We start from the raw sequence: 15,492 nt of genomic DNA, 5'->3' as shown, positions 1-15,492 counted from the left end.
CTGACCTTAGACGCCCCCTTAGTGGAGCGGGGGGAGGACCACCTCTGACCTTAGACGCCCCCTTAGTGGAGCGGGGGGAGGACCACCTCTGACCTTAGACGCCCCCTTAGTGGAGCGGGGAGAGGACCACCTCTGACCTTAGACGCCCCCTTAGTGGAGCAGGGAGAGGACCACCTCTGACCTTAGACGCCCCCTTAGTGGAGCAGGGAGAGGACCACCTCTGACCTTAGACGCCCCCTTAGTGGAGCGGGGAGAGGGCCACCTCTGACCTTAGACGCCCCCTTAGTGGAGCAGGGAGAGGACCACCTCTGACCTTAGACGCCCCCTTAGTGGAGCAGTAGAGTCCAGACGGCCGCAGGAAGTAGCAGATCTTCCTCCAGGACTTGGACTCCTTGGCGTGCAGGAAGCCTTGGATCTCAGGACACGTCCCAGACCCCAGCAGGTTCTGAGGACCAGGGAGACCATCACGTGGGTGCAGGTCGTCATGGAGACCAAGTGTGCGTGTCCTACCTGCACCAGCTTCGATGATGTCATCCCTTTTTCCACATGGCCGCTGTCAGAGATCATGTGTTGCGGGAAGAAGAGCTGCGGGAGAAAAACACCTGCTAATCGCTGCCTGCACACGTCACACCTGCTAATCGCTGCCTGCACACGTCACACCTGCTAATCGCTGCCTGCACACGTCACACCTGCTAATCGCTGCCTGCACACATCACACCTGCTAATCGCTGCCTGCACACGTCACACCTGCTAATCGCTGCCTGCACACGTCACACCTGCTAATCGCTGCCTGCACACATCACACCTGCTAATTGCTGCCTGCACACGTCACACCTGCTAATCGCTGCCTGCACACGTCACACCTGCTAATCGCTGCCTACACACGTCACACCTGCTAATCGCTGCCTGCACACATCACACCTGCTAATCGCTGCCATCACACGTCACACCTGCTAATCGCTGCCTGCACATGTCACACCTGCTAATCGCTGCCTGCACATGTCACACCTGCTAATCGCTGCCTGCACACGTCACACCTGCTAATCGCTGCCTGCACACGTCACACCTGCTAATCGCTGCCTACACACGTCACACCTGCTAATCGCTGCCTGCACACGTCACACCTGCTAATTGCTGCCTGCACACGTCACACCTGCTAATCGCTGCCTGCACATGTCACACCTGCTAATCGCTGCCTGCACATGTCACACCTGCTAATTGCTGCCTGCACACGTCACACCTGCTAATCGCTGCCTTCACACATCACACCTGCTAATCGCTGCCTGCACACATCACACCTGCTAATCGCTGCCTGCACACGTCACACCTGCTAATCGCTGCCTGCACACGTCACACCTGCTAATCGCTGCCTGCACACATCACACCTGCTAATTGCTGCCTGCACACATCACACCTGCTAATCGCTGCCTGCACACGTCACACCTGCTAATCGCTGCCTACACACGTCACACCTGCTAATCGCTGCCTGCACACATCACACCTGCTAATCGCTGCCTGCACACGTCACACCTGCTAATCGCTGCCTGCACATGTCACACCTGCTAATCGCTGCCTGCACATGTCACACCTGCTAATCGCTGCCTGCACACGTCACACCTGCTAATCGCTGCCTGCACACGTCACACCTGCTAATCGCTGCCTGCACACGTCACACCTGCTAATCGCTGCCTGCACACATCACACCTGCTAATCGCTGCCTGCACACGTCACACCTGCTAATCGCTGCCTGCACACGTCACACCTGCTAATCGCTGCCTGCACACATCACACCTGCTAATCGCTGCCTGCACACGTCACACCTGCTAATCGCTGCCTGCACACGTCACACCTGCTAATCGCTGCCTACACACGTCACACCTGCTAATCGCTGCCTGCACACATCACACCTGCTAATCGCTGCCTGCACACGTCACACCTGCTAATCGCTGCCTGCACATGTCACACCTGCTAATCGCTGCCTGCACATGTCACACCTGCTAATCGCTGCCTGCACACGTCACACCTGCTAATCGCTGCCTGCACACGTCACACCTGCTAATCGCTGCCTACACACGTCACACCTGCTAATCGCTGCCTGCACACGTCACACCTGCTAATTGCTGCCTGCACACGTCACACCTGCTAATCGCTGCCTGCACATGTCACACCTGCTAATCGCTGCCTGCACATGTCACACCTGCTAATTGCTGCCTGCACACGTCACACCTGCTAATCGCTGCCTTCACACATCACACCTGCTAATCGCTGCCTGCACACATCACACCTGCTAATCGCTGCCTGCACACGTCACACCTGCTAATCGCTGCCTGCACACGTCACACCTGCTAATCGCTGCCTGCACACATCACACCTGCTAATTGCTGCCTGCACACATCACACCTGCTAATCGCTGCCTGCACACGTCACACCTGCTAATCGCTGCCTACACACGTCACACCTGCTAATCGCTGCCTGCACACATCACACCTGCTAATCGCTGCCTGCACACGTCACACCTGCTAATCGCTGCCTGCACATGTCACACCTGCTAATCGCTGCCTGCACATGTCACACCTGCTAATCGCTGCCTGCACACGTCACACCTGCTAATCGCTGCCTGCACACGTCACACCTGCTAATCGCTGCCTACACACGTCACACCTGCTAATCGCTGCCTGCACACATCACACCTGCTAATTGCTGCCTGCACACGTCACACCTGCTAATCGCTGCCTGCACATGTCACACCTGCTAATCGCTGCCTGCACATGTCACACCTGCTAATCGCTGCCTGCACATGTCACACCTGCTAATCGCTGCCTGCACATGTCACACCTGCTAATTGCTGCCTGCACACATCACACCTGCTAATTGCTGCCTGCACACGTCACACCTGCTAATCGCTGCCTTCACACATCACACCTGCTAATCGCTGCCTGCACACGTCACACCTGCTAATCGCTGCCTGCACACATCACACCTGCTAATTGCTGCCTGCACATGTCACACCTGCTAATCGCTGCCTGCACACATTACACCTGCTAATCGCTGCCTGCACACGTCACACCTGCTAATCGCTGCCTGCACACGTCACACCTGCTAATCGCTGCCTGCAAACGTCACACCTGCTAATCGCTGCCTGCACACATCACACCTGCTAATTGCTGCCTGCACACGTCACACCTGCTAATCGCTGCCTGCACATGTCACACCTGCTAATCGCTGCCTGCACACATCACACCTGCTAATTGCTGCCTGCACATGTCACACCTGCTAATCGCTGCCTGCACACTTCACACCTGCTAATCGCTGCCTGCACACGTCACACCTGCTAATCGCTGCCTGCACACGTCACACCTGCTAATCGCTGCCTGCACACGTCACACCTGCTAATCGCTGCCTGCACACATTACACCTGCTAATCGCTGCCTGCACACGTCACACCTGCTAATCGCTGCCTGCACACGTCACACCTGCTAATCGCTGCCTGCACACATCACACCTGCTAATTGCTGCCTGCACACGTCACACCTGCTAATCGCTGCCTGCACACATCACACCTGCTAATTGCTGCCTGCACACGTCACACCTGCTAATCGTTGCCTGCACATGTCACACCTGCTAATCGCTGCCTGCACACATCACACCTGCTAATTGCTGCCTGCACATGTCACACCTGCTAATCGCTGCCTTCACACATCACACCTGCTAATCGCTGCCTGCACACATCACACCTGCTAATCGCTGCCTGCACACGTCACACCTGCTAATCGCTGCCTGCACACGTCACACCTGCTAATCGCTGCCTGCACACGTCAAACCTGCTAATCGCTGCCTGCACACGTCACACCTGCTAATCGCTGCCTGCACACGTCACACCTGCTAATCGCTGCCTGCACACTTCACACCTGCTAATCGCTGCCTGCACACGTCACACCTGCTAATCGCTGCCTGCACACGTCACACCTGCTAATCGCTGCCTGCACACGTCACACCTGCTAATCGCTGCCTGCACACATCACACCTGCTAATTGCTGCCTGCACATGTCACACCTGCTAATCGCTGCCTGCACACTTCACACCTGCTAATCGCTGCCTGCACACGTCACACCTGCTAATCGCTGCCTGCACACGTCACACCTGCTAATCGCTGCCTGCACACGTCACACCTGCTAATCGCTGCCTGCACACATCACACCTGCTAATCGCTGCCTGCACACGTCACACCTTCTAATCGCTGCCTTCACACATCACACCTGCTAATCGCTGCCTGCACACATCACACCTGCTAATCGCTGAGAAGGATGATGTCATGGAGGACCTGCAGCGGTCACACCTGCTAATCGCTAAGAAGGATGATGTCATGGCGGACCTGCAGCGGTCACACCTGCTAATCGCTAAGAAGGATGATGTCATGGAGGACCTGCAGTGTTCACACCTGCTAATCGCTAGTAAGGATGATGTCATGGCGGACCTGCAGCGGTCACCCCTGCTAATCGCTAGTAAGGATGATGTCATGGCGGACCTGCAGCGGTCACCCCTGCTAATCGCTAGTAAGGATGATGTCATGGCCAACGTACTGCGGGCTGTGTGAAGAACTGGTACTTGGCGTAGTTCTTGCAGAAGACCAGCCTGCTGTCGCCCGTCAGGGACCAGCTGGCCTGGACCTCCAGCACGGCCTCGTGGTCCTCCAGGCACCTCTCTGCGGAGAGGAGACAGGGTCAGGGGGTGTGGCTGGGGTCAGAGGTCATGTGCGTGTCTCACCCAGGCCCAGAGCGGGGTGACACTCCAGCAGGGTCCAGTTCTCCTGCTGGCTGCAGCCGGCGGTCCGGACCAGCATGTGACACACCTCCCTGGCCGTGGTGGTGTGGCCCACCCACAGCGAGCGGCCACGGTGGTCCTCGCCCAACACCTTCAGCAGCTGCCGACCAATCAGAGCGCACGTTACTCCCACCTGAGATGTGTGGGCGTGTCACAGCCGCCGGACCGGTCGGACCGGCAGCGCACGGGGGAGGGGGAGGTGTGGCGTGGTGTGTTGCAGACTCACATGTCTGCCACTGGATGGTGCTGTGAGCGTCGCCATGGCAACAGGGGAGTGGGAGGGGCTGCACAGCTCAGGAAAAGGGTTGGGGATGGCGGGCGCAGACGAGGACAAAGACTCCGCCCATTTGAGCCTGAGAAAAACAAAGCTGGAGAGTGGGTGTGCCAGTGTCTGTGACTCCTCCCACACAGGAAGTCTAAACAATGACCTCTGACCTGAGGCCAGCCGTCACACCTGTTGGAGGCGATGGCGATGGGCTGCGAGCGGCGGCCGAGCGAGGAACCTTCCCTCTCCATGAGCACACCTGAACCAGTGACGTCACCACACGCGGACTGAAGAGGGACTCACCTGGAGCCTTGGAGACACCTGCACACCTGCACACCTGCACACCTGCAATCAGCCGGCAGCCATCGCGGCAAACTGAAGTGCGACGCCAGCGGGGAGCAGGAAGTAGCTGGCGACGGCCTGGGAGGAGGGAGGCTTGACCACGCCCCCCTCCCGCACGTTGACAGGTGGATGAATGAGGAAGTGGCGCAGATATCCTCGGCTATGACTCATGCGCTGCTTTGGCGCCACCCAGCGGCCAAGTTGGGACGAGCACAGTATTTATTATTATTTTGTTCCCAAGGCAGTTTGGATGAAGTGAAGTTTGTGAATGTGTTGAAACTAGCAAGTTTGTTTCTTGTGTTGACATGATTTTATTCTGCCTTCATTTCAAGTCTCATTGAGACATTCAAAAAACTCTTTTTCAAGGCAGTCCTTTAATGTATTAAATGTAAAAGTGCGGGGGCAGCAGCCTAAGCAGAGAAGCCCAGACTTCCCTCTCCCCAGATACTTGGTCCACCTTGTGGATCCTGAGGCGGTCTCGGGCCAGTTGGGAGACTTAGTCTTTCCAACGTGTCCTGGGTCTTCCCCGTGGTCTCGTACAGGTAGGATGGGTTCTAAGGCATTCAGGTGGCATCCTGACCGGAACCACCTCATCTGGTTCCTCTCCATGTGGAGGAGCAGCACCTTTACGCTGAGCTCCTCCCGGATGACACAACTTCTCACCCTGAGAGACCCTCCACCCGGCCCGTCATCTTGTCCTGTAGGTCATGACCCAAAGATCATGACCGTAGGTGAGGATGGAAATCATGTTTATTATTCATGTGTTAAAATGATTTAAAAATCATGTTGTTAAAAATGATTTCAAAATCATGATTATTGATGTGTTAAAATGATTTTAAAATCATGAATATTGATGTGTTGAAATTATTTAAAAATCATAATTATTGATGTGTTGAAATAATAATAAAAAAATCATGATTATAAATGTTAAATTTATTTTAAAAAAATAATTTGTTAAAATTATTTTAAAAATCATGCTTATTGATGTGTTCAAATTATTTAAAAATCAGGATTATTGATGTGTTAAAAGGATTTAAAAATCACATTTATTATCGATGTGTTAAAATGATTTAAAAATCATGATTATTGATGTGTTGAAATGATTTAAAAATCATAATTGTTGTGTTGAAATCATTTAAAAAAAATCATGATTATAAATGTTAAAATTCTTTTTAAAAAATCATGTGTTAAAATTATTTTAAAAATCATGCTTATTGATGTGTTCAAATTATTTAAAAATCATGATTATTGATGTGTTAAAATGATTTCAAAATCATGTTAAAAATGATTTAAAAATCATAATTATTGATGTGTTGAAATAATAATAAAAAAATCATGATTACAAATGTTAAATTTATTTAAAAAAAATAATTTGTTAAAATTATTTTTAAAATCATGCTTATTGATGTGTTCAAATTATTTAAAAATCAGGATTATTGATGTGTTAAAAGGATTTAAAAATCACATTTATTATCGATGTGTTAAAATGATTTAAAAATCATGATAATTGATGTGTTGAAATGATTTAAAAATCATAATTGTTGTGTTGAAATAATTTTTAAAAAATCATGATTATAAATGTTAAAATTCTTTTTAAAAAATCATGTGTTAAAATTATTTTAAAAATCATGCTTATTGATGTGTTCAAATTATTTAAAAATCATGATTATTGATGTGTTAAAATGATTTCAAAATCATGTTAAAATGATTTAAAAATCATGATTATTGATGTGTTAAAAGGATTTAAAAATCATGATTATTGATGTGTTGAAATGATTTAAAAATCATAATTATTGATGTGTTGAAATAATTTTAAAAAAATCATGATTATAAATGTTACAATTATTTTTTAAAAATCATGTTAAAATTATTTTAAAAATCATGCTTATTGATGTGTTCAAATTATCTAAAAAATCAGGATTATTGATGTGTTAAAAGGATTTAAAAATCACGTTTATTATCGGTGTTAAAATGATTTAAAAGTCATGATTATTGATGTGTTGAAATTATTTAAAAATCATAATTATTGATGTGTTGAAATAATTTTAAAAAAATTATGATTATAAATGTTAGAATTATTTAAAAAAAATCATGTGCTAAAATTATTTTAAAAATCATGCTTATTGATGTGTTCAAATTATTTAAAAATCATGATTATTGATGTGTTAAAATGATTTCAAAATCATGTTTACAATGATTTAAAAATCATGATTATTGATGTGTTAAAAGGATTTAAAAATCATGTTTGTGTTAAAATGATTTAAAAATCATGATTATTGATGTGTTGAAATGATTTAAAAATCATAATTATTGATGTGTTGAAATAATAAAAAAATCATGATTATAAATGTTAAAATTATTTTTTTAAAATCATTTGTTAAAATTAATTTAAAAATCATGCTTATTGATGTGTTCAAATTATTTAAAAAATCAGGATTATTGATGTGTTAAAATGATTTAAAAATCACGTTTATTATCGATGTGTTAAAATGATTTTAAAATCATGATTATTGATGTGTTGAAATTATTTAAAAATCATAATTATTGATATGTTGAAATAATTTTAAAAAATCATGATTATAAAATGTTAAAATTATTTAAAAAAAATCATGTGTTAAAATTATTTTTAAAATCATGCTTATTGATGTGTTCAAATTATTTAAAAATCATGATTATTGATGTGTTAAAATGATTTAAAAATCATGTTTATTATTGTGTTGATTTAAGTCATGTTTATTATTGATGTGTTAAAATGATTTAAAAATGTTTATTAATGTGTTAACATGATTTAAAAATCACGTTTATTATTGTGTTAAAATGATTTAAAAATCACGTTGTGTTAAAATGATTTAAAATCATGATTTTTGTTGTGTTGAAATTATTGAAAATCACAATTATTGATTTGTTAAAATGATTTAAAAATCATGATTATTGATGTGTTAAAATTATTTAAAAATCATGTTTGTTATTGTGTTAAAATTATTTAAAAATCACGTTTATTATTGATGTGTTAAAATTATTTAAAAATCATGATTATTGATGTGTTGAAATCTATTTGAAAATCATAATTATTGATGTATTGAAATAATTTTAATAAATCATGATTATTAATGTTACCACCCTTTCCTCAGCTAGCTAGCTGCTAAGCTAGCGCGGAGAAAGGCAGCGCCGGTCAGTAAGAAGCTACTCCTACAGACCGCGACCACTTCCCTGAGGACAGCAGGAACTTCACTCGGTGACAGAAAACACTGTGAGTAATGGCTTCCTGCGCGTCTTGCACCATACTCACGGAGAGGTTGGCTCTGCTAGAGGGCCGTGTCCGCCAGTTAGAGCAGAGTAATGTCGTAACTTTAGATGTTGCGGACACATCTGCTAGCGTTAGCTGTAGCGAGCTAACTAGCCCAGCTTGTAGCAGTCCTAAGCGGCCTACAAGCTACGGTGTACCGGTTGAGACGCATAATAGATTTAGCTCTTTAGCTAGTCCTACACCCCAGTCTACCAGGCACCACACCTTAGTTATAGGGGACTCCATCACCCGAAACATAAAGCTTAGCAAACCAGCCACAATAAAGTGTATCCCCGGGGCCAGAGCACCTGACATTGAAGCTAATCTTAGGGAGCTAACTCGCAACAGGCCTAGTAAACACGTACGACAGGCTAATCGCACCACTAATTATGCGAATATAGTTGTACACGTTGGCTCCAATGACACTAGAATGAGACAGTCAGAGATTACAAAGAGAAACATAGCCAGGACTTGTGATCTCGCCAGAAAGATGTCCAGGCATCGAGTAATTGTCTCTGGCCCCCTGCCTGCGAGAGGCAATGATGAGAGATATAGCAGATTAGTCTCGCTTAACAAGTGGTTGGCTAGCTACTGTAGGCAGAAGGGACTAACGTTTATTGATAACTGGCCCTCTTTCTGGGGCAAACCAGGCTTGCTGATGAGAGACGGCCTTCACCCTAACCAGGAAGGCGCCATCATCCTGTCTAGAAACATAGACTACTACTTAAGTCTCACTTGACTGACTACACTAGAGCAAGCCCGGTCACAGGCAACTACAATGTCTGTTAGTCCGGGTGAGGAGTCAGTTAAGCTAGAACTAGCCAGCGCCAGGCTGGATAATCCATGTACGCATAGCAATTCTCTTAGAATAATACACAATTCACATAATGTTTTTTCTGTTGTGTCTGTGTCAGGGGTGGACATGCATTCTACTGAGGTGGCAAATTATGATATGTCCAGTCTATTGCAGCACCAAACAAACAATCGGAAAATTCCCGTCATATCAATTCCTAGATATGGTCGAAACTATTTAAAGTGCACTACGCATAATAAACGCAACATTGTTAATATTGCCACTACGGATAATCTTAACAAAAACTCGTCAAAACAGCCCAATACCTATAATATGGGCTTTTTAAACATAAGATCATTGTCTCCCAAGGCGTTATTGGTTAATGAGGTCATTAGAGACAACAATCTTAACGTCATTGGTCTTAGCGAAACCTGGCTCAAACCGGACGAATTTTTTGCGCTCAATGAGGCATCTCCTCCTAACTATACGAATGCGCATGTTGCCCGCCCTCTTAAAAGGGGAGGGGGTGTCGCACTAATATACAATGAAAATTTCAACCTTACCCCTAACCTAAATAATAAATATAAATCGTTTGAGGTGCTTACTATGAGGTCTGTCACACCGCTACCTCTCGACCTGGCTGTTATCTACCGCCCCCCTGGGCCCTATTCGGACTTTATCAGTGAATTCTCAGAGTTCGTTGCTGATCTAGTGACGCACGCCGACAATATAATCATAATGGGGGACTTTAATATCCATATGAATACCCCATCGGACCCTCAGTGCGTGGCGCTCCAAACCATAATTGATAGCTGTGGTCTTACACAAATAATACATGAACCCACGCATCGCAACGGTAATACAATAGATCTAGTGCTTGTCAGGGGTGTCACCACCTCCAAAGTTATGATACTTCCATATACTAAAGTAATGTCCGATCATTACCTTATAAAATTTGAAGTTTTGACTCTTTGTCAACAAGCTAATAATAATAATAACTGCTATAGCGGCCGCAACATTAATGCTGCCACAACGATGACTCTTGCTGACCTACTGCCTTCGGTAATAGCACCATTCCCAAATTATGTCGGCTCTATTGATAAACTCACTAACAACTTTGACGATGCCTTGCGCGAAATTATTGATAGTATAGCACCGCTAAAGCAAAAAAGGGCCCCTAAAAGGCGCACCCCATGGTTTACAGAAGAAATTAGAGCTCAGAAATTATCATGTAGAAAACTGGAACGCAAATGGCGCGCGACTAAACTTGAGGTTTTCCATCAAGCATGGAGTGATAGTTTAATAACTTATAAACGCATGCTTACCTTAGCTAAAACTAAATACTACTCAAATCTCATCCGCCTCAACAAAAACGATCCTAAATTTCTGTTTAGTACAGTAGCATCGCTAACCCAACAAGGGACTCCTCCCAGTAGCTCCACCCACTCGGCAGATGATTTTATGAATTTCTTTAATAAGAAAATTGAACTCATTAGAAAGGAGATTAAAGACAACGCATCCCAGCTACAACTGGGCTCTATTAACACAAATACGACTGTATATACGACGGACACTGCCCTCCAAAATAGTCTCTCTATTTTTGATGAAATAACATTAGAGGAATTATTACAGCGTGTAAGTGGGATAAAACAAACAACATGTTTACTTGACCCACTTCCTGGGAAACTTATCAAGGAACTGTTTGTATTATTAGGTCCATCAGTGTTAAATATTATAAACTTATCACTTTCCTCCGGCACTGTTCCCCTAGCATTCAAAAAAGCGGTTATTCATCCTCTGCTCAAAAGACCTAACCTCGATCCTGACCTCATGGTAAACTACCGACCGGTCTCCCACCTTCCGTTTATTTCCAAAATTCTCGAAAAAACTGTTGCACAGCAGCTAAATGAACACTTAGTGACTAACAATCTCTGTGAACCTTTTCAATCCGGTTTCAGGGCAAATCACTCTACGGAGACAGCCCTCGCAAAAATGACTAATGATCTATTGCTAACGATGGATTCTGATGCGTCATCTATGTTGCTGCTTCTTGATCTTAGCGCCGCTTTCGATACCGTCGATCATAATATTTTATTAGAGCGTATCAAAACACGTATTGGTATGTCAGACTTAGCCTTGTCTTGGTTTAACTCTTATCTTACTGACAGGATGCAGTGCGTCTCCCATAACAATGTGACCTCGGACTATGTCAAGGTAACGTGCGGAGTTCCCCAGGGTTCGGTTCTTGGCCCTGCACTCTTTAGTATTTACATGCTGCCGCTGGGTGACATCATACGCAAGTACGGTGTTAGCTTTCACTGTTATGCTGATGACACTCAACTCTACATGCCCCTAAAGCTGACCAACACGCCGGACTGTAGTCAGCTGGAGGCGTGTCTTAATGAAATTAAACAATGGATGTCCGCTAACTTTTTGCAACTCAACGCTAAGAAAACGGAAATGCTGATTATCGGTCCTGCTAGACACCAACATCTATTTAATAATACCACCTTAACATTTGACAACCAAACAATTAAACAAGGAGACTCGGTAAAGAATCTGGGTATTATCTTCGACCCAACTCTCTCGTTTGAGTCACACATTAAGAGTGTTACTAAAACGGCCTTCTTTCATCTCCGTAATATCGCTAAAATTCGTTCCATCTTGTCCACTAGCGACGCTGAGATCATTATTCATGCGTTCGTTACGTCTCGTCTCGATTACTGTAACATATTATTTTCGGGCCTCCCTATGTCTAGCATTAAAAGATTACAGTTGGTACAAAATGCGGCTGCAAGGCTTTTGACAAAAACAAGAAAGTTTGATCATATTACGCCTATACTGGCTCACTTGCACTGGCTTCCTGTGCACTTAAGATGCGACTTTAAGGTTTTACTACTTACGTATAAAATATTACACGGTTTAGCTCCAGCCTATCTCGCCGATTGTATTGTACCATATGTCCCGACAAGAAATCTGCGTTCAAAGAACTCCGGCTTATTAGTGATTCCCAGAGCCAAAAAAAAGTCTGCGGGCTATAGAGCGTTTTCTATTCGGGCTCCAGTACTCTGGAATGCCCTCCCGGTAACAGTTAGAGATGCTACCTCAGTAGAAGCATTTAAGTCCCATCTTAAAACTCATTTGTATAATCTAGCCTTTAAATAGACCCCCCCTTTTTTAGACCAGTTGATCTGCCGTTTCTTTTCTTCTCTCCTCTTCTCCCCTGTCCCTTGCGAGGGGGAGTTGCAGAGGTCCGGTGGCCATGGATGAAGTGCTGGCTGTCCAGAGCCGGGACCCCGGGTGGACCACTAGCCTGTGCATCGGTTGGGGACATCTCTGCGCTGCTGACCCGTCTCCGCTCGGGATGGTTTCCTGTTGGCCCCGCTGTGGACTGGACTCCCGCTGATGTGTTGGATCCACTGTGGACTGGACTTTCACAATGTTATGTCAGACCCACTCGACATCCGTTGCTTTCGGTCTCCCCTAGAGGGGGGGGGTTACCCACATATGCGGTCCTCTCCAAGGTTTCTCATAGTCATTCACCGACGTCCCACTGGGGTGAGTTTTTCCTTGCCCGTATGTGGGCTCTGTACCGAGGATGTCGTTGTGGCTTGTACAGCCCTTTGAGACACTTGTGATTTAGGGCTATATAAATAAACATTGATTGATTGATTGAAAATGATTTTTAAAAAATCATTTTAAAATTATTTTAAAAATTATGCTTATTGATGTGTTCAATTTAAAATTTTACTGATGTGTTACAATGATTTAAAAATCATGTTTATTATTGTGTTAAAATGATTTTTTTTAAAATCATGTTAAAATGATTTTAAAAATCATGCTCATTGATGTGTTGAAATTATTTAAAAATCATGATTATTGATGTGTTGAAATGATTCAAAAATCATAATTATTGATGTGTTGAAATTATTCAAAAATCATGATTATTAATGTGTTAAAATTATTTTTTTAAAAATCATGATTATTGGTGTTAAAATAATTTTTTTTAAATCCTGTTAAAATTATTTAAAAGTCATGTTTATTGATGTGTTAAAATTATTTAAAAATCATGATTATTGATGCGTTAAAATTTAAAAATCATGATTATTGATGCGTTAAAATTATTATTTTTAAAAACATGATTATTGTGTTAAAATGATTTAAAAATAATTTTGTGATAAAAGGTTAAACAAAAACAAAAAAACGATTATTGATGTGCTAAAATGATTTAAAAATCTTGATTATTGATTTGTTAAAATTATTGAAAATTACTATTACTGATTTGTTAAAATTATTTAAAAATCATGATTATTGATGCGCTGAAATAATTTAAATAAAAATAATGTTTGTTATTGATGTGGTAAAATGATTTTTAAAAATCATGTTTATTATTGAAGTGTTAAAATGTTGTTTTTTTTAAAATCATGTTTGTTATTGATGTGGTAAAATGATTTTTAAAAATCATGTTTATTATTGAAGTGTTAAAATTATTTAAAAATCACGTTTATTATTGATGTTAAAATTATTTTTAAAATCATGATTATTGATGTGTTGAAATGATTTTGAAATCATAATTATTGATGTTAAAATGATTAAAAATCATGATTGTTGAAATTATTTAAAAAAAAATCATGATTGATGTTACAATTTTAAAAAATTGTGTTAAAATGATTTTAAAAATCGTGATTATTGATGTGTTGAAATGATTTTTTTTTTAAATCATGATTGTTGCAATTATTTTAAAAAATTGTGTTAAAATGATTTTAAAAATCATGATTATTGATGTGTTGAAATGATTTAAAAATAATAATTATTGATGTGTTAAAATGATTTACAAATCATGTTGTGTTAAAATGATTTTAAAATCATGATTATTGATGTTAAAATGATTTTTTTTAAATCATGTTGAAATTATTTAAAAGTCATGATTATTGATGTTGAAATGATCTTTAAAAAATCGTGATTATTAATGTTAAAATTATTTTAAAAATCATGTGTTAAAATGATTTTTTTAAATCACAATTATTGATGTGTTGAAATGATTTAAAAAATCATGATTATTGAGGTGTTAAAATGATTTGCAAATCATGTTAAAATGATTTAAAAATCATAATTATTGATGTTAAAATTATTTACAAAAATCATGTGTTGAAATGATTTAAAAGTCATGATTATTGATGTATTGAAATTATTTAAAAAAATCATGATTGTGTTAAAATGATTTTTTTTAAATCACGATTATTGATGTGTTTAAATGCTTTAAAAATCATGATTATTGAGGTGTTAAACGATTACAAAATCATGATTATTGATGTGTTAAAATGATTTAAAAATCACATCAATGTGTTAAAAATGATTTCAAAATCATGATTATTGATGTATTGAAATGATTTAAAATCATGATTATTGATGTTGAAATTATTTAAAAAAAAATCATGATTATTGATGTTAAAATGATTTGAAAATTTTTTATTGATGTGTTAAAATGATTTGAAAAAATCATGTGTTAAAATAATTTAAAATTCATTATTGTGTTGAATTTATTTTATTTTTTAAAATCATTACTGGTGTGTTAAAATAATTTAAAAATCATGTGTTAAAATGTAAAAATAATTTTTAAAAAAATCATGATTATTGATGTGTTGAAATAATTTATTTAAAAAATCATGATTATTGATGTTAAAAATCACATTGTTAATATATAAAAATAATTTAAAAAAATCATGATTATTAATGTGTTGAAATAATTTAAAAAAAAATCATGATCATTGATGTGTTAAAAATCACATTGTTAAAATGATTTAAAAATCATGATTATTGATGTGTTGAAATGATTGAAAATCACGATTATTGATTTGTTAAAATGACTTACAAATCATGAATACTGATGTGTTAAAATTATTTAAAATTCATGTTTATTATTGATATGTTGAAATGATTTAAAAATCATGATTATTGATGTTAAAACATTTTTTTTTAAAGCAT

General features: G+C 41.2%; 1 protein-coding gene across 1 annotated transcript in view; it reads right to left on the bottom strand.

Moving 5' to 3' along the window:
* Positions 1–6,120, bottom strand: part of LOC133638985 (growth factor receptor-bound protein 7-like) — an 11,466-nt gene extending 5,346 nt beyond the window's left edge. The window contains exons 1-7 of the mRNA XM_062032039.1: positions 6,092–6,120; positions 5,257–5,583; positions 5,048–5,174; positions 4,765–4,921; positions 4,581–4,702; positions 511–585; positions 314–445 (exon numbers count right to left, since the gene is read on the bottom strand). Coding sequence (XP_061888023.1) covers positions 314–445; positions 511–585; positions 4,581–4,702; positions 4,765–4,921; positions 5,048–5,174; positions 5,257–5,583; positions 6,092–6,120 — 969 coding nt within the window. The remainder of the gene's footprint in view (positions 1–313; positions 446–510; positions 586–4,580; positions 4,703–4,764; positions 4,922–5,047; positions 5,175–5,256; positions 5,584–6,091) is intronic.
* Positions 6,121–15,492: the final 9,372 nt, after the last annotated feature.

The sequence above is a fragment of the Entelurus aequoreus genome, linkage group LG21 (genome assembly GCF_033978785.1).
Source record: "Entelurus aequoreus isolate RoL-2023_Sb linkage group LG21, RoL_Eaeq_v1.1, whole genome shotgun sequence".
In the NCBI taxonomy this organism is placed as follows: Eukaryota; Metazoa; Chordata; class Actinopteri; order Syngnathiformes; family Syngnathidae; genus Entelurus; species Entelurus aequoreus.
This window is presented reverse-complemented; position numbering and strand designations above follow the sequence as displayed.